The following is a 25,386-nucleotide window of genomic DNA, read 5'->3' as shown; positions in this document are numbered from 1 at the left end:
GGTTGCCTCGCTTGTGGCTCCGCCTTATATAGTTACGGACCAACCCGTGAGTTGGGCTCGCTCACTTGTATGTCACCGGCTGTAGCCGGTGGAAGCCCGCCTCGATGGGTTGGCGGGAACTTTTCTCTTTCCTCTTCCTTTTGAAACATCTCGGATCGGTTTTCCGATTCGATTCGGATAAATGCGATTCGGATTAATGAATCGGTATGGAAATGCACTTCTTTGAAGTGTTTGAATACCGCGAATTTCACCACCGCGAGGGTCGCCCGCGTGGCCACTAAGGTGGTTGTGAAGGTGCTGAGATGAAAGCTGATCAAACCCAACTGGTGCATGGGGGTGTCCTTAGCTTTAGGACGTAAGGCATGGTGGTCATGGGATTCGACCCGGGGTTTTCCTCGCTTCACAGGGTTCCTCATCATAAAAAAAAAACCGGTGTATTTGATTTTTGGGTAGGGCCTGGGATAGGGATGGCAGTGGACCGGGGGAAAGCGGGGCCCCGCCTCGCCCCGTTTGGACCGGGGATGAAGGGTATGAAACGGGGATGGAGACGGGGACGAAGGTTAAAATCCATCCCCGTCCGGGGGTGGAGGCGGGGATGGACGTGCACTTTTCCCCGCCCCGACCACTTTTCCCCGCAATATCCCCGCCCCGCCTCATCCCCGTTTGAACCGGGGATGGAGGACATGAAACGGGGATGAAGGCGGGGGTGGAGGATAAAATCCATCCCCGCCAGGGAGGCGGGGCGGGGGTGGAGGATAAAATCTTGAGGCGGGGCGGGGGTGGAAACCTTGTCCCCCGCCCCACCCGGCCCCACTGCCATCCCTAGCCTGGGATGAGATCCAACGTGTGCAAATTAAATCTTAAATATACCCCAAATTAAGGTTTTTATATTAAAAATTTTAATAGAGATGCTTGTATCTCCAAGGCTGCCAATGGATCGGGTTTGTATTGAGTCCTCAACCCAATAGGATCCAAAAATTTTCGGTGAGGGCATAAATAATGCAACCCAAATATCATTCTAGTCAACCCAAACCTTACTCGAGTAATATGCAGGCCGGGTTTGGGTTATGATTTTTGCTGAATATCTGACACGACCCAACTTGGCCCCAAGTGGTATATATGTATTTTTAGTGAAAGTAAGCTCCTAAAATTATTTAAATGCGGGTTTGAGATTTTATTTTATTGAACCTGAACCCGAAATCTTATAAATTGTTATTTGGGCAGGTTGGGGTATACCTTGATGGGTATGATGCCTGACCCGTTGACAACCCTACGTATCTCTAGCTTACAAAGAAAGGGTCGAACTAGAGGTAATGTGTATCTCTGATCTTTGGATTTATATTCATGTCCGAGAACCAAGCAGGAAAATATACCCTGAATTCTTTCAAGGATTCATTTGATTGCCGATGGAATCTAACCACAATGGATAATTTTGTCAAAGAAATTGGTGTCTGCCACTTTTCTCCAATTTCTCTCAAACCTAGGGGTGGCAATCTGGTCGGGTTGGCGGGTCGACCCGGCGGGTTGGCAGGTCAGCATACCTCAACCTGAACCCGACCCATTTATTAAACGGGTCGGTTGTGGCAAACACAAACCCGACCCATTTATTAAACGGGTAACCCGACATGACCCGCCAACCCATTTAATAAACGGGTTGGGTCAGGTCAACGGGTTGGCGGGTCGAACCCGACCTGTTTAATAAACGGGTTAGGCGGTTCGACCCGTTTATTAAATGGGTTAGTTTAAGCCAAACCCGAACCCACCTAAGAGGCGGCGGGTCGTGTCAGGTTTTGACACCCCTACTCAAACCCATAATAAAATTATGAGTAATTTACTTATAAGTGAATAACGTATGGCAAATTTAACTGCCGAGGTTTCAAATATTTAAGATAGGTGCCTAACCTTTTAAAAAATAGCTTAGATGACAGTTTAAGTTGCTTTCTATCTCTAAAACTACTTATTTACCTTTAAGCATAGTGACAAACGTTTTTATTGGCAATTTCTAGTTTTTCAAAAAACTCGTGAGAAATCAAAAAAATTCATAATTCTTGCATTTTTTGGCAAAATCTCGACAATAAAAAAATTAATTTAAAATATATAAAAATTATTTTTATAAGAAAATATTAATAAAAAAATATTTAAAAATAAAAAATACATGATTTTTTGCAACAAATAGCCGTTTAAAACATAAATATCGTGTTTAAATCACGGTATTTATGTTTTTTTCATAAATCTCACGATATTTGTCACTATGCCTTTAAGTAGAGTAGTAATGAAAGGAAGGCAGCAACAGCGATGGATACATATAGAGTAGGGGTGGCAATAGGGTCGGGTTGGCGGGTCAGCATACCTCAACCTGAACCCGACCCATTTATTAAACGGGTCGGCTGTGGCAAACACGAACCTAACCCGTTTATTAAATGGGTAACCCGACACGACCCGCCAACCCGTTTAATAAATGGGTTGGGTCGGGTAAACCGGTTAGCGGGCGGGTTAGCGGGTGGGTTGGCGGGTCGATCGGGTTGGTGCATGGGTTGGCCCGCCCGCCTAACCTGTTTATTAAACGGGTCAGCCGGGTTGGCATACCCCTAACACGAACCCGACCCGTTTAATAAACGGGTTAGGCGGGTCAACCCGTTTATTAAACGGGTTAGTTTAAGCCCAACCGGAACCCGCCTAAGAGGCGGGTCGGGTTGGCGGGTCGTGTCAGGTTTTGCCACCCCTAATATAGAGGGTAGACCAGTGAGCCGGAAGTCAAGGGCTGATATATTGTGACGTCTGGCCCAACCCTAAAAGGGTGGAAGCCCATAAAGAAAGGCTCGTTATTGTGGAGGCCATGAAAGAACAAGCATCAAAGTGAGATGCATAGCAAGGAAGAGGACGAGCCATCACATTCTAAAGCTGAAGATCATCAACAGGAGGAGACTGACAATGTGATGAGTGCTATTAATGAAGATCATGCAAGGAGGTTTGGTGGTAATGAATTGCATGTTCAAGTTCTTAATGAATCAGATAAACAAAGCATCGACCAAAGCTGTGGCTGAGCAGCAAGATGGTGGTATATAAGAAAGATGTGACGGGGAAGACTGGTCGAGACAGTGCTTCCGGCCCTGATGGATTTTCAGGTGCATTCTTTCAAAGTTGTTGGGATTTTGTTAGTAAAGATGTGTGTGAAGCGATCAGGAAAGTTCTCAAATGCATTGACAGTACGAATATAGTTCTTATCCCTAAGTGTGAAGAAGCAGCGCTGCTTCATGAGTTTCGACCGAGAAGTTTATGCAGCTTTGTTTACAAAATCACCTGTGCAGTATCCTTCAAAAGAATTATTTCTGATAATCAAAGGACTCTTTTGTTTGGGAGGCATATATACAGGATAGCATCATTGTGGCTCATGAGCTCGTGGACACATTGACGAGGAGTGTGCTCTTTAAGTCAGATCTTATAAAGCTTACGATGTTGGCGTTTCGTGCAAAATCCAATATAAACACAAAAAACATACCCCTAGTAGTCGCCATAGATTGCGCATACAGAGTATTCGGCATTCTCCTCAACCAGTAGACTCCCACGATGAGCCCAAGCCTTAGGTCGACGATGAGCAGGACCCTTTACCACGTAAGCTTTATGTGGTATTTGGGATAAGCTAATTGCTATGAATCTCTCATCATTTTCATGGCAGCCTACCCCTTATATAATGAGAGAAATAGGCAGTTACGCGAATATGGTCTCTCCACGTTCACGTAACTTCCACCCTCTAACCCCGTTATGTGACCCACTAATGGTGTCAAATTAACCGGGTCACCTTGCGGGTTGGACCCAAACCCATTATGTCCAACATATGACAGAATTGACTGGGATTTTTTTAGAAGATTCCCTCATTTCCTTCCAGCAATAGATGAGAGAATTCTTGCCACTGAGAAACATTGCTCTAATGTCAAAATGATAGTGGGATATTTTACAGGGTGATATACAGGTGACAAACGTATTGGAAGGAGAAATATGATCTACATGGGGGAGCCGACCAAATGGGTACCTTTCAAGGACCGACGGTCTTCATCAGTTATTTGGGTTCGTTGGTCAAAGCAGGTTATATGTTCCCCCCCCCGATGATTCACTGAATCCCACGTCTGTGTTCGGGGCTTTGAATGAGCACCACGTATACAAGCACATGGGGCTCGTATTCCCGTGTATGTTGACATAACTTTGCATCGGACTCTGGTGTTGTTGCAAAGACTTAAGTACCCTTTATTGCTATTCTTCTCATAAAGTGATGGTATGAGAAAATGACAAAAATGCCTTTCATTCAAAAAAGAAAAAACAAATAGTTCAAAAAAAGGACAAACATGTCCTTCATCCAGAAAGTCGAGGATGATGTTGACTCTTCAAAGTCTTCTTCTTTTTCTGTTCAAAAAAAGGACAAACATGTTTTCTTCTTCTTTCTCCGTAAAACACTGTAAAACCATTTCTCTCTCTAGAGAAGAAATAAAGGGAAACAAAGAGTTCTTCCTGAAGAAGGCCAACCCTCTCACTCTCTCTCCCTTCTCTCTCTACTTCTGTGCACATCCAACAGACGATCCTACATTGCTGCATCGTCATCTTCTTCTTCCTTCTTCGTAAAACACTGTAAAACCCTCTCTCTCTGTAGAGAAGAAATCAAGAGAGGTAAAGGGTTCCTCCTGGAGAAGGCCATGAACACCAACCCTCTCACTCTCTCTCCCTTCTCTCTCTACTTGTGTGCCTGATTTAGAGTTTTTGCCCTTACAGGAGGGGGGTCCGGGGGCTCCCCCCGGCGCGGATCCCGCTGCGCGGTCAGCGGGCGGGGGTCCAGGGGGGGCAGCGCCCTCCGGACCAAAATTTTTTTGGGCCTTCCAACAATGATTTATAGTATTATCGGGCTTTCCTACAACAATTTGTAGCATTTGTAGTGTCTTCCGTAAATCGCGAAACGCTATAGCGATTTGTAGTGTCTTCCGCAAATCGCTATAGCGATTTGTAGTGTCTTCCGCAAATCGCTATAGCGATTTGTAGTGTCTTCCGCAAATTAGGACCAACTTGTCAGAGTCATATCTCCCTAACCGGAGGTCATATTCCAAATCCGCGATTTGTAGTGTCTTCCGCAAATCGCTATAGCGATTTGTAGTGTCTTTCGCAAATTAGGACCAACTTGTCAGAGTCATATCTCCCTAACCGGATGTCATATTCCAAATCCGTAAAAAGTGGTGTCTTCGTTATTGAGTCTAGTTTATTTCTGTAAATTTTCAGCAATTTCTATTGTCATTTCATTCTCCATTTTAACTTCAACGATACATTACAAAAAATGCCTTTCATTCAAAAAAGAAAAAACAAATAGTTCAAAAAAAGGACAAACATGTCCTCCATCCAGAAAGTCGAGGATGATGTTGACTCTTCAAAGTCTTCTTTTTTTTCTGTTAAAAAAAAAGACAAACATGTTTTCTTCTTCTTTTTCCGTAAAACACTGTAAAACCCTTTCTCTCTAGAGAAGAAACATGTTCATCTCGTTCCGGTGACGGGTGTTCTACGAAATGTAAATCCCCCCTTCTGTAAGGGCAAAAGGCCATGAACACGTTGGGAGGAGCCCTCAGACCCCCCTTCTGTAAGGGTAAAAGCTCTGAATCAGACTCCATAACTCTTTAAGTTGAATGATGCTACCCACACTGGGAGGAGCTCTCAGACCCCCCTTTCTGTAAAGGTAAAAACTCTAAATCAGACTCCACAACTCTTCAACTCCAGGGAACGAGATGAACACCCGTCACCGGAACGACGGCTCCGCTGAGACCTCCTCGCTAGGGAGAAGAAGACGACGTGGTGGAGCTTCTGCTGGCCATCCTCAGAGCGAGAAGGTAAGCTTGCTCGTCGTCTTGCTGGCTTTTGCCAATCTTCCTCATGCTCATGAGTGATGATGCTACAAGACATGGAGCTCTTTTCTCTATGGAGTATACTTTCAAGATGGAATGACCATGTATTTTAGTTGTAGCTGTCTGTCATATTCTCTTCTTTTATAATACTGTATTTTTTTTTTCAATAATCTCTGTCCTGTAAGTTTCTAAATAAAAACCTGCTAGCTCACCTGTCAAAAAGCTCGTTTAGAAGCATACAACCATGGGTATTTTTTTCAAATTCAAGAAACGTTATGAAATGCGTACTTTAAAAAAATAAAACTAAGTCATTTTATATTGTGAATTGTAATTTCTTTTATGTTGGAATTAATCCACATTTTATTATAATATTATAAAGCGTAAATATTCAGAGGTGGGTGGCCAGCCCGCCATGGACCGGGCTCGGGCTGCTTTTTGCAGCCCAGGACTACCTGATTAACTAAACAGGTTTCAGTTGGGCTCGGCGTATTATCAAAATTCATGGGCTGGACAAAGGCCAACACTAAAAGGCCCAGTCCAAACCTGATTATAATTAGGTTGGGCTTGTGTGACTCTATTCCGAGGACAAGATCATTTTGTATGCACGTTTGTGCGCGCACATGTGTTCGCGGGATTGCATATAAGTAGAATAGAAAATTTTACTGTTTTTAATAATTTTTTATTATCTTTTTTTAATTTTGTAATTGTGGGAACAAGAAAACACTCCAATCACCCAACCAATCTTTGAGAAATCTTCATTGACTTTACAGTTTAAATTTAACGGTGAGATTAAAAAAGGACAAAAAGATTTTTCATTGATAGTTAGGAAAGCTAGGAGTCTTTGGCAGGACATAGTGGACTTTTTATGAGCTTTGATCACCATAGATGTGTTTGGACTACTACTACATATTGTAATAATGTTCCGGTCCAACTTGAAAAGCTAGGAGTCATTGGCTGTGGTCCTGGTTGGAGGGACAAACTACCATATTGGTTTTCTCCTAGATTGTGTTTGTTTCGCTGACTCGTCATTTTAACTGATCGGGATCTTCCTGACCCGATCTTGCCAATATATATATATATAGTTTTGAAGATATAACCAACACATGCAGCAATTGGCTATGCATAGTAAATGTGAATAGGGCAACCTTTCCTACTTCTGAAAGGCATGGGGCCAGCTAAGAATTGGGTAGGGATGGCAGTGGACCAGGGTGGGTGTGGGGGACAAGTTCTCCACCTCCGCCCCGTCTCAAAATTTTGCCATTCATCCCGAGTCCATCTTCGTGGCGGGTTTTGATTTTCACCTTCATCCCCAGTCCATTCTCCATTTCTGTCCTCCATCCCCACCCTAAATGGGGCGAGTTCGGACGGAAGCAGATCAGGTCATGCTGAACATGAGCGTTTTTGCTCATGCAGACATCGTGGCCGTCTGTTTGCATTTTGGATGAATGCCATGTGGTTTTGTTGACTTTTGAGCTTTTTAAAATGCAAATCGGATGGCCACGATGTCAGCATGAGCAAAAACGCTCATGTTCAGCATGACCTGATCCGCTTCCGGTTCGGACATATCCCTGTTTCCCCATTAAAGGATTTAAATGGTCCTTTAGAGATGTTAGAGGAAGGAGTGAGGATAGAAAGGAGATCCATTTTTAGGGTTAGGAAGTAGGAACTTAGAGTTAGAATTATATATAATATAAGATTTAAATATTATTTTATAATATAATAAGGGTATATTAATAATTTCATTAACGAAGATCGGGGTGAGATGGGGCAGGGGCAAGAGTAAGTCCATCCCCACATGGATTTTGATTTTCACCTCCATCCCCGGTCTATTCCCCATTCACTTCCATCCCCCGTCCATTCCCCATTTTATGTCCTTCATCCCCGCCCCAAATGGGACGGGTTCGGACCGACGTTTTCCTTCAGTCCACTGCCATCCCTAGAATTGGGTACATGATTGGAGTAATGAGATAGCTGGATTGTTAGGTTAAGCTATCATAACCAACCAAGAGGTCTCAGGTTCAAATCCCTACTTCTAGCTTGCCTATCGAGATAAAAAAAAAAGGCCAATCAATGAAAATTCGCGTGCATCCAAACCAGGGTAAGCACATTGGCATGCATTGCCAGCCTTAGGTTGGACCAAGTTTGGGACATACTTCATCAAAACCATGTCAGACCCGATGCATTGGTAGCCCAAACTAAAAGCTTGGGATATCGATACCTTATACGTGGGAAGCACAGCTGTGCACTCTCACTGCCTTGTTGGTCTTCAAACTTTAAAATTCAAATTTCCTGTCTGTTATTTTTTCAATCACCAGTTTCCAGTCGCATGACTTCTGTTGAGTCGGGTCAGGTTGCCTTATTATCAGACTAAAATTCTGTCCATCGGGAGACAAGCTGTGTCAGGCTATCACCTCCAATAACAAAAAGTTGTGGGAATCAGGTCAGAGGCAGAGTTGCATTGGATGCTGCTCATCCATGTGATGAACGCCATCCAGAACACCGTCAGTTCGTTTTTAATTGTTCATTCTTTGCACTGTAGAGGCCGCTCATCTAAAACATATATGACTAAAAGTTTTTGTGGGATCCATCTAAGCAGCAAGCTATTTATCATGGTGTTCTGGTTGCAGTTCATCACTTGGATGAACAACATCAAGGGCAGCTCTGACCGTATATGGTCAAAACTGCCTCTGTGACCTGATCCTTTCTCAAAAAGTTGGTGCAGTGATGTGCTTGTACTTTACACCAATCTCACAAATCCAGTTATTGGGAAAATCTCGCCATATTTTGAAATTTATGGTTGTTGCAAGAAAATGCTTAGAATATATATATATATATATGCTAATGATGGTAAGGATAATGAGATAGAAATCATAGGTGCAAGTTGTATCGACTCAATCTAACCACATAGATGTGTTCAACATGGTTTGTTGGATCCCGCTTTTCTGATGTATAAATGTGATCTTTTGAGTTATGAAATTTTGGCACATTGTGGGCCGTTGATTTTTTAACTCCTTTAAAAACCTAATTACTTGTCATATAATCACATGATTCAAAATAAGTTTCCTACTAAACAAACCATATAGATTACATCCCTAACCTTATATCTAAAAAATTGAAATTTTTTGAAGAAAACAGTGATTTATACTCATTAGTTCCTTACCTTCATTAGTAGCCAATATTTATCCTATATATATTATAACATAAATAGAAATACAAAAACTAAGAAATATTGCAAAATTTATTTTTATTGTGACCATACTGCGAAAAACACTGTTCAAAATAGGCGCTATTCTAAAAACATTGTGTTTTTTCAGTATTACCAGTCTTCGAGAATGTTGCGTAAAATTATAATTGTGACATAGTTTTACACCATCAACAGACCCACTAACAGGAACCCTTTTGTAGCCCACTATTTGGTGTTCATTTGCGTTGTGCATGGATGGTGAAGCTCATCAGGTTCCAATGGTATTTAGATTCACATTTACCATTAAGGTGCAGTTCATGACAAGTGAACAGAATAAGAACACATAAGATGCAACTATTCATGAGATTGACCATCTATTCATGAGATTGACCATCAAAACAAATGTATGGTTTCATGGAGTTCTAATTGCTCAAATCAAGTTTATGAATCTCAGGAAGTGCATCCTGATCCAGGCATCTCAAATCATGCTCCAACTTATTCAATGAGTTCCCCAGAACTTCACAAGCCTGAGACAAACCTTCAGGCATGGTGTCAAAACTCTGAACCTGTGCTCGGGTTCTTTCGATGCACTCGGCTAGCTTTCTTGTGGCAGTGTTCATCAAAGAAGCCTCTTGTGGAGGATACACACTGGCTCCAAGCTCATCAATTTGAACTCCCATCTCCTCACAAATCTTCAGCATGCCTTCCAATGAACCAACCACACTGTTGTTAGCATTATCTGGTTTCTTTGAAAATGCATTAACAAACCTGAGAAGCTCCTTGATGAATTGTAGAGTATCAGATGTGACAATAGTCACTGATGTGGCGATAGCCATCTCCTCCGGAGACAGGTTGCTACCTATGTCACTGGCCGAGCTAGACTCGCCATCATCATCCACTGAAGCCTCACCTTCTGCATTGCAGTGGCTGTCATGGGCTGCACTGGTTTCATCTGCGTTAGAAGCCAGGTCAGCTGGCTTGAGTTCCCTCATCTCTCGCAGAACATCTTTAACTGAAGCGGCAACCTGGATGATTTTTCTACCAATTGCAGTGGAGTTATTAGTGGGAGTCATTTTGAGCTCCTGGCATGACTCCCATACCGAGCCAACAAGTTTTGGTATTGCTTGTCTTTGGGCTGCACTTGTGGCTTCTGTACATAACTAAGTACACATGAGAAACAGCAAGAATCTCTTAACCAAAACCAAAAAAGTTAATAACCAAAAATATTCTGAAATAATGAGAGGATATGAGTAAATCTCCTCTGGAATTTCCCAATTTTGGGTGATGGCAAACTGCATTACGAATATGGGAAACTTTGCATTGAATACTAACTGTACCATACCACAGTTGTTTTTGTTTAACAAAAACTGTGGATACAGTTGCAAATCACATTTAAAAAAGGGAACTTACACAGCATTTAAAAAGAGACATTGCCTTGAAAACCAGGGTGAAGAGAGCCAAAGGAATTTCTTCAATAAGATTAAGTTAAATTTTGATAGTGAAGAAAACCGAAAACAAGCTTTGGTTATGGTGTTCTTGAGAGATTGTGAAATATGTCAACTACATTCAAGGAATGTGCAGTGCAGACTTGATTCACGTATGAACTGCAAATAAGGGTGATATCGACTTGATAATGCGGATAAATCTGGGCATGGAGCTTTCTGTTATCTCTGTGCCACAGGGCAGAAACAGAAGTACAAGAAATGCAACAGCTTTAGCAGTTCTAGAATCTAGACTATGTAAAGCAAGGTTGTAAGTATTGTATCATAACCTGTATCGGTCGGGCCAAAAATAAGTATTGTATCATTAAAAAATTGTAAATTTTGAAAAAATAAAAGATTTAAAATCAGAAAAAATAACAAAAATTCTAAAAAATCATAACACACAAAATGACGAAATGCACAAAATGCAACCATAAAATCACATATTACATATCAAAACAATTATGTGCTATGAATGACATGCATAAGACATTGAATATTAAATAATCAAGATAATATGCTATAAATGACAATCACACAAGAAAAATGCAAACTATGAAATAATATGCATATTAAATAATGAATCTAAGCTAATAAGTCACAAGATTCATAATAATGCGTGTTTCCATAAACAAAAAAAAGTGTTTTTTAATGCTTAAAAATTTTACATAACTAATTTTTTAAAAATTTCAAACAAAAATGAATTAGATAACATCAATCATTGAGTATCAACAACATCTTTTTTTCTTGGAAAAAAATCTCTCTAGATCACTCTTAAGTGCTTTAGGGATGAATATGAACTAGAACCGGTGTTGTTAAAAGCATGCCTTGAGGCACAAAAGGCACGCCTCGCCTTGAGGCGAGGCCCTCTGCACCTCAAGGCGCCAGCCTAAGGCGTGAACAAAGAAGAAGAAGAAGAATTTTTTAGTTACTTTTTATAGCTTTTTGAATCCTGTTATGCTGTGTAGTTTTTTTATTCACAGTTATATGATTTGTTTTTTCACAGCTATATAATTTTTTCTAAGTTATATAATTACTTTCTCAATTATATAATCAGTTTCTCAGTTATATAATCAGTTTCTGAGTTACTTTTACATGTTAATCTCATAATTTTTAGCATTTATTTGAGATTTTCTATTTCTTATTGGTTGTTGTTTCATCATAAAGCATTTTTTATTTATTTGTATTTTTAGATATTTTTTTTATAATTTTTTTTAAGTTTTTAAAAAATAAATTTGAGGCTTATGCTTTGCGCCTCGAGGCTTACGCCTCGCCTTAGTTTTTGGTGGAGCACCTCGCTACGCCTCAACGCTTTTCACAACATTGACTAGAACCAAGGGGCCTTATATGTTTTAATTTTTTTTTTTTAAATAAGTGCATTTAAACTGCATTTATAGCTTATCTTAAGATGCATTTATAGCGTATCTTAAGATATGCCCCATATCGAGATACGGGTGTGTATCGTATCATAATACCCCATAGTAAGGATATGTTTCGTATGATATGGTATGATACGTACAACATTGATGTAAAGCAAATGCCTTTCCCAATTTACATGAGCAAAATGATAGAATATTTTTTTAACCGCCGATCAAAGATAAGCAATTTAAACATGGGAATTCAGCAGATAAGTATAGCAAGAAAATATGTAAAGATATTTCTTTTGGCATGGATGTGGCAGCAATTATTGCTGCTGCTATGCATGTATGAGTGTGTGTGTGTGTGTGTGTGTGTGTGTGTGTGTGTGAGAGAGAGAGAGAGAGAGAGAGAGAGAGAGAGAGAGCACCATAGGAGGAGACTGCTGCTCGCAAGAACGAAAGGCTGGATTCTATCACTTGTTTGGCAGATGCACAGATGCATGCTTGAAGTGTAGCCCCAGCACCTACTGTACTTCCATGGCAGAGTAGAAGCAACCCATTAAGCATGTTGAAATATACTTGCATGTTCTCTTCAAGCTCTGTCACTTTAGGTGCTTCTCCAGTCCAAAGAATGCCAGCTACATAGACAACAGTGCAAAATCTGATTAATTGAATATGACATAGAATTAACTTCCATTAACCATTTTGTTTGTTGCTGCATCATCTGCTGGCTAGTTTACAAGAATATTCAAGTTTAGCAGTCTTTTCATGCTAGGATGTTGGCCAAGCAAAAGGCCAAGGATTTTCCAAGTATTTGTTGCATTGAGACACAACTAAGGGTATGTGATGCAGCGCATCTAGACCAATCCGGGTGTACGCAAGGAGTGGGGACTCGATCCAGAAGGCATCCCCGCGCCCCCCCAAGCCAAAACAATCCCTTTGGATCCAAAAAGGGGGTCCGAGGGAAATTTCATCATTTCACTTTTGTATTTTCTGAGAATTTTTCTCACACACATCTCAGAAAATATTTTTGCTATTTAGTTTAAAAAAAATAAGTTGTATTTGAATTTTTTTAAGTTGTAATTTTTATTTTATTTATTTTTTTTAGGGGCTGGATTTTATGGATCCGGATAGTTCTAGTGTCCATTAGGATCTGTTTTGTGACACTAAAGGTGTAAAGGGTACAACAACAACAACAACAACAACAACTACGCCTTCATCCCAAAACAATTGGGGTCAGCGATATGAACCAAAAAAGAAATTCATTTTGGGTCTTCCACATGAATCCTTTTCCTCCAATCATTTCTATCCAACGCCATGTCCTCGGTGAGGTTCAAAGCATTCATATCCTTTCCTATCATCTCCATCCAAGTCTTCCTAGGCCTACCCCGACCTCTTTTAACTAATATATTTTCCCATTTCTCCAACCTTCTAACTGGAGCATCATTAGGCCTTCGCCGAATATGTCCAAACCACCGTAAACGATTCTCTCGCATCTTATTTTCAATGGGTGCAACACCTACCTTCTTACGTATCTCTTCCTGGTATCAAATCCAATTTTTATATTTTGTTCAAGTCATAGATCCTGGTATCAAATCCAATTTTGTCTTGAATATTGGAGGTCTAATCCATCTAGGTTGGAGCTCTCCTATTGGCCAACTCTTTCAAAATGCCTTTGGCCAAGGTGGAAGATGGCCTCCCATGTGAGCCACTCCCCATGATTCTAAAGCAATCATGAGCCTAGAGGAAAGGGAAAGGAGACAAGGATTTGAATCCTTGACTCTCATTGGGATGCCTCCATGAGCACCAATGAGAGTCCAAGGACCCTCCTTCTTCCTATTTAAGCCAAACCAAAGGAGGGAAGGGGTCTTTTGGCTATTCTTGAAAAAAAATCTGGAAAATAATGAAAAGAAAAAATGGAGAGGATGGAAAGATGTAAAAAAAAGTGAGTTTGGGAAGGAGAACCCAAAGAAAATCGTGAACTTGCAATTTTTTTTAGAACTTGTGGATCTTGGTGAGCTTGAGAAGCTCGTGTTGGACGTGTTGTGAACAAATTGGAAACATCCAAGCTGAGATACTTGGGACGTCCCTGTTGTGGCGTGAATCCACCCATTGCTGCTCACGGTTCCCCTTTGTTGCTATTTTTGTCATACCTTACTGATGAACCTAAAGCCATTGCATTGTTATGGCTAGTCTGATTGTGGGCTTGAGTGAACTTGGAGCTCCCTGGAATTCACAAGGATACCAACTTGTGGCTGCCTAACTTCCAGATACACTCTCTTCGATTGTTCTGTTGCATGCTTAAATAGATAACTTGTGAAACTTGAAAGTGTTGTCCCGAAATTTCTGTTTTACTGAACTTGTTAGCATACTCTAAATCAGCATCCTTGTTTGAATTTAAGTTTGTGAAACAATATTTTCTTGAGCCAGCTATAGTGTTCAAGTATAACGTTTGGAATAGATTTATGGTATTGACGCTTTCTGTTTGGAGGAACTGAAATGAATCCTTGTTAGCTTAACGTCATTTTTGGTTTTAGCTATCGCTCACAAAATCCGTCACTGCATCTGTTGGAAAGTTTTGATTTCAGTTCTTTGGCGTCTATGCTGTTCAGAAAAGTGTAAAACAGAATCGTGTTTTCTTTTGTTGAATGTGCAATTGATCTAGCACGCTGGGGACTGATTTGGAGCATCCAAACTTCGCTTAAGTATTTGCTAAAATCAGACCCATTAAATACTGGTGTGAATGCATGCATTTGATGCCCTGAACAGCATCCCAATTTGAGCAATTTCATGTGTTTGTTGTCGTATTACATGAGATGAAACTGTTATAGCGCTTAGTCGGGACAGGACTCCCTCTAGGCCTGGTCATTTACTGCTGAATTGTTTTGCTCTAATTTGCTGTTTGTGATCGCTGTTGTAATAATGAGTTGCTGATCAGGATTTCGAGAGTGGAATTTGTGTTTGCGGAAGTAATATCAGATAATTGATCGCTGTTGTCCCCGTGGTACAGCCTTATCGAACGCTGTCCTTCTTGGAGGGTTGGTGTTGGACGGCCAACGCTGGAACCAGTCCAATGTCAACCTGTCCAGACCCATCAGTCCAGACACACTGAACTGCGGGTCTCCAATCTGTTTTCTTTCCCCAAATTTTAATTCCAGACTGAAAAGGGTGTTAGACTTTGTTTGTGAAACACCTAGCGTCAATCCCGATAGTGGCTGTTTGTTGTCATTGCATTCCTTGTGGCTGCATTCGCAATGGCGTGAGTGGTGACATTGTTCATCATTGAGAACCAGTTGCATCGTTCGTGTGTGTATATATATATATATAGTCCTAGTGAGTCTAGCATAGTTAGTTTGTTTTATTTAAAAAAAAACAAAAAATAGTTTTCAAAATTTATCTTTTCATTTAGGTTTAGTCGCTTCCACAACGTACATTTGGCATGTACGCGTATTCGCAAGACCGACCTCCCGTAGTCGGGTCATGTCTCCATCAGTATGTTTGGTTGCATCTCATGTGATTCGTGATTTGGAATCACATGAGATGGAATCAAATGTGATTTGAAGTCATGATTTTAAATCACATATTCTACCATGTGATTTGGAATCACATGAGATTCACTTCAAATGTGATTTCAAATAACATTATGTTTCTTATTTGCATAAGATTCCAAATCACATGTTTGGTTAGCTGTGCAAATGAGATTCATTCTCCAATTTGCATGAGATTCCGAATCACACGTTTGGTTAGCTGTGCAAATGAGATTCATTCTCTCATTTGCATGAGATTCCAAATCACATTTAAATGCAATCAAACATACCCTAAGACTCCTGTTTATATCACATTATATCATATCATAGACAAAACTGAGATTCTGCAACAAAAAGTTTTCATTTTTACTTCTGAAAGAAAATGCATAGCAAATTAGCAACAATTTTTCTAAATAACCAACCTTCCTTGGGTCAAATGAGAAAGCTGGATGGTAAGGCCACACTATCATAACAGAAGAGTCTCATGTTAAAAAACCACAGGGGTTATTCCCCAGCTTGCCTATCAAAGAAAAAAAAACCTTCTCATCTAACCTAAATTCTTATAGGTGCTCTAGGTGGCTGCAATAAGTTCTTGTTCGAGCGTGTCTGGCATTTGTATTTTTATCATCACAATATCACATTATCATACGATCTGCAATTCCTCAAAAGCAGTTTTGGCTTTTCTGTAACATTTACCACAAAAAAGGCATTGAACTATCCAGAAATTACATGCAAAGGTACTTTTGTTCTCAACCATTTTGGTAAGTGATAAAAAGAAGCATTCTGAAATTTGTTTTTTCAATAGAAATCATGACAGATGTTTGGTCAATCCAAATCCTGTTCAAACAAATCTATATCACACTCTTGTTTTAACATGAATACACCTGATTCTCTAACTAGACAAGTAGCATCTTATTTCAAGCGGGATGCTACTTGCACATTGTGAAAATATCTCAAAAAAGAGATAAAGTGTGCGATAAGCACAACACCACCAATGTGCACAAATGCACAAGAACACTTAGAACAAATGTACACGAAGATACAATAAAGAAACTCAAATGCACAAAGGCATACAAAATATAAAGAATTTTATTGAGAATGGAGAACAAAAGCTCCAAGAAGTGAGTTTTACAAAAGGGGAACTCCCCTATTTATAAGAGGAAAGGAGCCTTGGAGGGGCTCCATTAGCTGTTGAAGCCCCTCCAACGGTTAGAATTCTAACCGTTGGAGAGGCTCAACAGCTAGTGTTGAGCCCCCTCCAAGTTGACTTTGAGTCAACAAAAAAGAAAGAAATAAAAAATGAAGAGAAAAAAAGAAAAAAAAGAAAAGTAAAAATACAAAAAATATTACAACATATTCATAATTATGAATATGCGCAAAAAGAAGGGAAATGACTAAAATACCCTTGCAGGTTTTACAAGAAAAAAGGAAACATATATATTTACATATATATATAAAGATAGATACATATACATATATACATCATGTATATATGTATATGTATCTCTCTTTATATATATATGTAAATATTTACATAAGAGAGATACATTTTAACACCTTCCCTCAAACTTAGGGCACAATGACCAAAAGTTTGCTAAGGAGAAAGTTGAATCTTGGAGAGCAAAGCGCCTTGGTGAAGAAATCTGTCAACTGATATTCGGAAGTCACATAAGGAAGATCGATGATTTTTTGTAGATATGCCTCTCTGACATAATGGCAGTCCATCTCAATATGCTTTGTCCGCTCATGAAAAGTGTGATTCTTAGCAATATAGATTGCACTCTTATTATCACAACACAACTTTGTGGGTTCTTGAATTGGAATTCCCATGTCTTGCAGCAACTGATGAATCCAGACAATCTCCATAGTTGTAGAAGCCATGGCTCGATATTCTGCTTCACTGGACGATAGAGACACCTTCTGTTGTTTCTTACATCTTCATGAGATCAGGGATTCACCTAAAAAAATGCAAAAGCCTGTAGTGGAGTGACGATTATTTGGGTCACCTCCCCAATCAGAGTCAGTATATGCAATTAAATTTAACTCAGAAGATGAGGAAAGAAAAACTCCCTTGTTTAAAGTTCCTTTTATGTATCTGACAACTCGGAGAACGACACTCATATGAACGGATGTAGGAGCATGCTGAAATTGGCTTGCAGTATGCACGGCATGAGAGATGTTCGGCCTTGTGATGCTAAGATACATTAGAGATCCCACAAGTTGCCGGTAGGGGGTAGGATCCTCCAAAAGTTTCCCATCATCGATCTTCATTTTTTATCCCACAATTTCAGGGGTCTCACAGATTTTATCATCAGTAATACCTGATCTGTCAAGAATCTCACAAGCAAGTTTAGTTTGAGACAAAAAATAGCCTCTATGAGAGTAGGCTACCTCGATACCAAGAAAGTAAGTCAGATACCCCAAGTCTGACATTTCAAACCTTTCTTTTAAAGTGGTTTTAATGTTTCTGATGCCCTTTATGTCACTACCTGTTATCAACATATCATCAACATACAACAGTAAAATCACAATTCCTGCATCAGACTTTTTGACGAACAGAGCAGTGTCAGAGTAGCATGAGGTAAAACCATTTTGAACCATCACATCATTAAATCGATCATACCAAGCCTTAGGTGCTTGTTTTAAACCATAAAGCGCTTTTTGCAAACGAAGGACTTTTCCCTTTGGTACGTTCATACCAGGAGGAGCATCCATGTAGACTTCTTCATTAAGGTCCCCATTTAGAAAGGCATTTTTAACATCCATTTGGTAAATATTCCATTTTTTAATAGATGTAATGGTGATCAAACACCTTACAGTAACCATTCGTGCAACAGGAGCAAAGGTTTCTTCGTAATCGACATCGTATTCTTGACTATATCCTTTTGCGACAAGACGGACTTTATATCTTTCGAGAGTGCCATCACTCTTGGTTTTGACTTTAAAAACCCATCTACATCCTATTGTTTTCTTTCCTTTTGGAAGACATTGAAAAACCCACGTTTTGGCTTTGTTGAGGGCTCTAAGTTCGTTGTCCATGGCATCCCTCCACTCTATCATTTCCTTAGCTTCTTTAAAATTTCTAGGTTCTTGATATGAGTGAATGGTACTAAGACATGCCCTATGCTTTGAAGAAAAACACTCATAGGATATAAATCTAGAAGGATTTTTCCTAGATCTTTCAGTTCTTCGAGAGTGGTTGGAAGATCCACTAAGGTCACTATATTTCTCTATTGCACTTCTAAAAGTGCTTTTATCTCTATGTGTATAGGTAATTGGTTCATTTATCATTTCTTCTTCATCATGAATGGTTTGAGGAATACTTTCACTTATATCATCATTCTCATTCAATTCATCATCGCTAAAAAAATCTTCATTTCTAGATAATAGTTCAAACAAAAAAGAGTAATCGGCATTATCTTCATGAGTTTTGTGTTCTTCAAAACCACTTATGTTTTCTAAAAAGGTTACATTTTTTGAAACATATAGTTTATCATTTTTAATATCATAACACCTAAAACCTTTTTGTGTTTCCGAATATCCCAAAAACGCACAAGGAATAGCTTTGGGAGATAATTTATCATTCTTATCGGTGAGAACAAAACATTTACAACCAAAAATTCTTAACCTATTGTAATCGGGTTCTTTTCTATACAAGATTTCATATGGAGATATTTGATTCAAGTTTTTGGATGAAAGTCGGTTTATGAGATAAACCGATGCAAGAGTCGCTTCGGCCCAAAATCTTTTTGAAATTTTTTGAGAAATAAGCAAAGTTCTTGTAGTTTCAATTATGTGTCTATGTTTTCGTTCGGCCAACCCATTTTGTTGAGGAGTTTTGGGACAAGACCTTTGATGAACAATCCCATTATTTTCTATATATCTTTTGAAATCATTTGAGAGATATTCTCCCCCGGAATCGGTTCTAAGAATTTGTAATTTACTATTGAATTGATTTTGTATTAACATGTGAAAAACCTTAAAAGTAGAGAAAACCTCATGTTTATGTTTGAGGAAGTATATCCAACTATACCTTGAGAAATCATCCACATAAATAACATAATACGAAAAACCTCCCTTAGACACAACGGGTGCCGGTCCCCAAACATCCGAATGCACAATTTCAAAAGGCTTAGTTGAAAACATAGTTCTTTGTCCAAAAGGTAAGCTTCTCATTTTACCAAGAATACAATCATTACAATTGAAATTGTCTTTACATAAAGTTTTAGCAAAATGTAAATAAGAAAGCTTGACAATATTTGGATGCCCAAGGCGTTTATGCCAAACATTTATATCTTTATGTTGGGCAACATTACAAAAAGAGGTTTTTGGAATTTGAAGAAATTCCATGAGATAAAGATCGCGCTTCCTAGAGCCTTCCCCAATCAACTTCCCGGACCGGCGATCCTGTATCCAACATTTATTTGATGAGAATTTGATATCACACCCATGATCCGATAGTTGAGACACGGAAAGCAAATTTAAATTTAGTTTTTGTATAAATCTAACTTTAGGAATAGAAAAACCTTGTCTTTCAAAATCACCAATTCCTTTTATTTCAAGAGAAGCCCCATCCGCGGTGGAGACAAAAGAGGGTGACAAATTTTTTGAATATTTAGAAAGTGCAAAAACATTTGGAGTCATATGAAAGGATGGTGGTCATGGCGGCTCCGGAAACGGATCCCTTGAGGAGTGGTTGAAGAGCTTCCATGATTTGATTGAGAGACAAAGTAGCATGGTTGGAAGTTGATGGACCTTCCTCCTTGGTTGATTGGAAAGTAGTAGACATAGCCACCATCTTCTTCCATTTAGGGCATACCGGTTTAATGTGACCCGGTTCTTTGCAAAAATAGCATATGATCTTACTATAATCTCTTCTTCCATAATGCCCACCATTTTCTCTTCCTCCTTGATTTTTGTTAAAATGAGGAGGTTTATAGGTTTTAACATTATTCCCCGGTCTTGAGACGGCATAAGCACCCTCATCCTCATCTTTAGAGGGAACGGCCAACACACTTAGATTGAGTTTATTCATTCTCAATCTAGTTTCTTCTCCACTTAATTTGGTAAGCACATCTTCCAATGGAGGAGAAGAGAAAGAAGACAAGAGAGAGGATCTAGTTTGTTCAAACTCGGGTCTAAGCCCATTTAAAAAGTTAAAGAAATGATCATCTTCTAATTGTTTGGCCCTCAATTCAATAGCCTCACCACTCCATTTAGGTTCTTGAAGAGCAAGCTCATCCCAAATAGTGGATAACTCGGCGAAATATTCTCTAACGGACATTTCTCCTTGTTGAAGGGTTAAAGCCTTCTTTTGGAGATAGTATTTATGGGACAAATCTCTTGAAGTATACATTCTTTCAAGATATTTCCATACTTGATATGCCTTTTTGAACTTTAGAATGTTGGCATTAATTTTGGTCTCAATCGAAGAGAAGAACCATGAGAGTATTTTGTAATTTTTCATTTTCCACTCTTCATGCTTCTTATTATAATCTTCAAAAGCCTTTTCTCTTTCTTCTCCCTCAAGAACCTTGATCTCCCCTCTCTCAAGGATAGTAATTTTAGGTTCGGGAATAGTTCCTTGAACATATCCCCAAAGACCCTTTCCTTTTATATGGGCCTCCATATTCCCGGCCCATACATGATAATTCGTTCCATTTAATTTGAAGCCAAGAGAGAAGTGTGAATCCTTTTCGCCCATTAGAGAGGATACAAAGAGAAATAAATGCGTACCACAATGAGAAATGAGTCCCTTCTTGATGTAGGAAGCTTCTAAAATATAGAATGAAGGACCGAGTCTTCACTCCAACCACCACAACTTAATGGCACGCTTTACGAGGTACTCCAACAAAGAGAGAAAAAAGCACGATCTTCTTTTCCTTTAAGCCTAGCTCTGATACCATGTGAAAATATCTCAAAAAAGAGATAAAGTGTGCGATAAGCACAACACCACCAATGTGCACAAATGCACAACACTTAGAACAAATGTACACGAAGGTACAATAAAGAAACTCAAATGCACAAAGGCATACAAAATATAAAGAATTTTATTGAGAAGAATGGAGAACAAAAGCTCCAAGAAGTGAGTTTTACAAAGAGGGAACTCCCCTATTTATAAGAGGAAAGGAGCCTTGGAGGGGCTCCACTAGCTGTTGGAGCCCCTCCAACGGTTAGAATTCTAACCGTTGGAGAGGCTCAACAGCTAGTGTTGAGCCCCCTCCAAGTTGACTTTGAGTCAACAAAAAGAAAGAAATAAAAAATGAAGAGAAAAAAAGAAAAAGAAGAAAAGTAAAAATACAAAAAATATTACAACATATTCATAATTATGAATATGCGCAAAAGGAAGGGAAATGACTAAAATACCCTTGCGGGTTTTACAAGAAAAAATGGAAACATATATATTTACATATATATATAAAGATAGATACATATACATATATACATCATGTATATATGTATATGTATCTCTCTTTATATATATATATATATATATATATATGTAAATATTTACATAAGAGAGATACATTTTAACACACATAACACAGATCCCAAAAGGCTAAACATGCTTGGATGATTTGCTCATGCATAGTTTCTTCCAAGTTATTTATGCATATTTCCTAATAGTGTTTTTGAGTATATCTTTTACAATGACCTATAATTTCAAAGTTTCAATCTTTGTCATCCAATGTCCTTTCTACTGAAATTTGATTTCATTAGTTGATGTCAGTAGCATCTGATGGACCAATCAAATGAAGGAATTTTTCATTCCTTCTGATCCATGATTCAACCTTTCTCCATCCGACATACTGCCAAAATCATTTCATTAAAAAGTGATGTAAGACTCAGCATATATATATGGGGGTAATGTCTGTTACCCTCATGGGTAAGGAACCCCTTAGTCAAAAAAATGTAATATTTTTTATTTTTTTGAGTTTTTTTGCACATCTAACCGTTCAGATGTGAACTACATATTAGGTTTAGTAGAAACTGACCTTTGGATAATGTTTTTCAGACAGATGGCAGATTTTATGAAGGTTGAAAAATTAATGGTCTAAAATGTACCAAATTTACAAACCTCAAAAAAACATTTTTATGTCAAAATGCGATGATCCAAGGGTCGATTCCTACTGAACATATCCATGAGGTCAGATTTGGTCAAAACCAAGGTTGCCAAACTAGGAAGCAGAAGCAGGAAACGATACAGGAAGCAGAAGCAAGAAGCGAGGCATTTTGAAATTTATAGGAAGCAGGAAGAGAAGTATCAATTTGAAAGCGAAATATAAATAAAAAATGAAGCAATATGGTAACTGAATAGGAATTGAACAAGAAGCAAATAAAACTTAAAATAAAATTGATTATTCTTATATTTCATGATTTTTCAGTAAAAGAGTTAAATTTTTGTTAAAATCTAACAATGATGGTTACCAATTTAGAGAAAATACATGGGAAGTGAGTAAAAGCGTGAGAGAAAATACATGAAAAACATGAAAAAAATGTGAGAAAAGCATATAAGAAACATATACCATGTGTGTGGAAAGCATAGAAGAAGTGTGGGCCATGAAGTTTTGGAGGCAAAGAGTATCGCGCTTCCGAAGCGAGTTTCTGGAAAGCGCGCTTCCCACCTAGCTAAGAAGTTGCCGGTAACTTTGGTCAAAACAACCTCCCACTATAAGTTCCAACTAGGGGTTCCTTACCCACTAGAGTAGCAAATGCTCTCTCTCTCTCTCTCTATATATATATATATATATATATATATATAGAGAGAGAGAGAGAGAGTCACCTGTATCATTCAAGGTAATTTCTGGGCGAGGGTTTTTCCTGGAGATTTTTTCAAAAAGTAATTTTTCTCAGGAACGTATCAGGAAAATCTTGAAAGCTATTAATAACAAAAAAGATAAGAAATAACAGGTTTTATAGTATTTTTTTTGCAAAAATATAAAGAAACAATTAGAAAATGTTTTAAAATAAAAAAACAAATAAAGATACTTAAACTATATAAAAAATATCAAATATTTTAGATTCTGGCAATATTTTGAAAATCTCAAGAAAATATCAGATGACCTTGAAAAACCAATAATAAGCAATATCTTCAAAATATCTGCAATATCGGTGGCTAGATATACATATATATAGTAATGCTCTGGTGCTCTAGGAGTACCTACTTCTACATACTAGAAATCATGGGTGTAGGTTGAATTTTCACAATTAAACCTTATGGATATTATCAACATAGTTTATTTGATAGGAATCATGCTTTGGATCATGTTTTTTGGACATAAAAGTAGGATTTTTAAAGTTATGAAATTTGATACATTGTGAGCCATTGATTTTTAAAGGTCTTAAAAAACATACAAATATGCTATAATGACATTATCCAAAACTTGTTTTCTACTAAATAATGCCTATAGATCATATCTACAGGGTCTGATCAACAAAAAAAGTTTAAAATTTTCAAAATCTAAAGCTTTATATATATATATATAGAGAGAGAGATATATATATATATAGAGAGAGAGAGAGACTTGACTAGATGAAAATTCCAAGTTCACGATTGGAACCAAGGTTTCATGTTCTCTTTTGAATTAAAGACATTAAAAATTCTGAATGACATCAACCATAACCCCGAGCCTTCCCATCTAATGATGCAGGTTTCATTTCTGCTATCTGTTCAATATGGATTATAATGCATCCATCGTTGATTTGATTATGTGTCTCTATCCCGTAGCTAGCAGGGCATCTTTACATCACTAGAATTGTTGGGCGCCGACATCCGGCAGTAAGTCAGTTTATGGGCATAAGCTAGGTCTCACGGCAACCTAGAGTAGCATGTAAAGAAGAGTTTCCAGGGAAAGGGGCAGGCAAGAAGACATTCTACTCAGGGGCATAAAGCACGAAGGAACAAATAGCTAATTTTCTTCATTTCTTGTACTTCTGGAACAATCACACATTCCCGTTTTTTTATCATAGATCTACCCATGGGAATTTCATTCCCAATCACCTGAATAATCTAATTTTTCAATTATTCAACTATTTTATTTTATCAAGTTCAACAGTGACCAGATTAGTCCGACATTTATATGTTTCAATACAATTCAGGATGGAAAAAAAGAGGTAAAACACAGAGAATTCCGTCGGTCTCCTTGTTAATTACAACCCCAATCTAAAAATACATCAAAATCCTCAAAGATCTATTATCCAAGAAATGAACAATACCAAAAGAGAATGATGCATTTTTAAGCAAACAAATGTCATAATCCAGTAAAATTTTCCCATCCAACTGAAAAAGGTATCATGAAAAGCAAGAAATCAATAGCCGCTGGAAAAAAAGAAAGCAAATTACCAATAGTTGCTTGCTTCGAGATATCTTCCCCCAATTTGATCACCTCCTTCCAATCAGTTCTCTCTAGTGAAGCAGCCGTTTCATCGAATATCTGGTTCGGTACAAAGCAAAAGAGAAGAGAAGAAAGAATTACCGAACAAAAACAACACAAAAATGAGCGGAATTCACTGGTTTCTGAAGAAATCATGAGATGGGTATCACCTTTAAGGTCTCGTAGATGTTCCTGGTGTGTGATTCCAAGGCACCCATTAAGCCACTCTTTGCAGATCGCCCCATCTTCCTCATAGTCACAGTTAGTAGCCCTCTGCCTCACTCCGGGGTCTTTCAAGGGTTTTGCGGCGGGTCTTTGGAAGAACAGGTTCCTTCTTAGTGTGACTATTAAATGGGTCATATTTGAGTTGTTTATATCCATATCCAGATCCGGACTTCCAAGTGCAAAACACCTAAAACTGGGGACTTGAACGGGTTGGACACGAGTCTGAACTAGATATGGCCCATATTATCGGATTCGGATGGTATGTATCCAAATCTGTGTCGGATCCGGAACAAGTACAGTTGGGTATATTTGGACCCCATATAATCCGATAAGCATACCCACTGGTCCACATTCAGATCAGGTC

General features: G+C 38.7%; 1 protein-coding gene across 1 annotated transcript; it reads right to left on the bottom strand.

Annotated features, from left to right (window-relative positions):
* Window positions 1–9,347: 9,347 nt before the first annotated feature.
* On the bottom strand, window positions 9,348–25,092 carry LOC149815747 (uncharacterized). The gene is made up of 4 exons (XM_089989891.1): window positions 24,968–25,092; window positions 24,767–24,857; window positions 12,325–12,534; window positions 9,348–10,207 (listed from the first exon to the last, which is right to left on the bottom strand). The coding sequence occupies exons 1-4, from the start codon at window positions 25,049–25,051 to the stop codon at window positions 9,480–9,482; spliced, it is 1,113 nt and encodes a 370-aa protein (XP_089846017.1). The 5' UTR covers window positions 25,052–25,092; the 3' UTR covers window positions 9,348–9,479.
* Window positions 25,093–25,386: the final 294 nt, after the last annotated feature.

This window comes from Nuphar pumila, chromosome 15 (genome assembly GCF_984573655.1).
Source record: "Nuphar pumila chromosome 15, dmNupPumi1.hap1.1, whole genome shotgun sequence".
Lineage (NCBI taxonomy): Eukaryota > Viridiplantae > Streptophyta > Magnoliopsida > Nymphaeales > Nymphaeaceae > Nuphar > Nuphar pumila.
The sequence above is the reverse complement of the archived record's forward strand: the minus strand, read 5'-3'. Positions and strand labels throughout refer to the sequence as shown.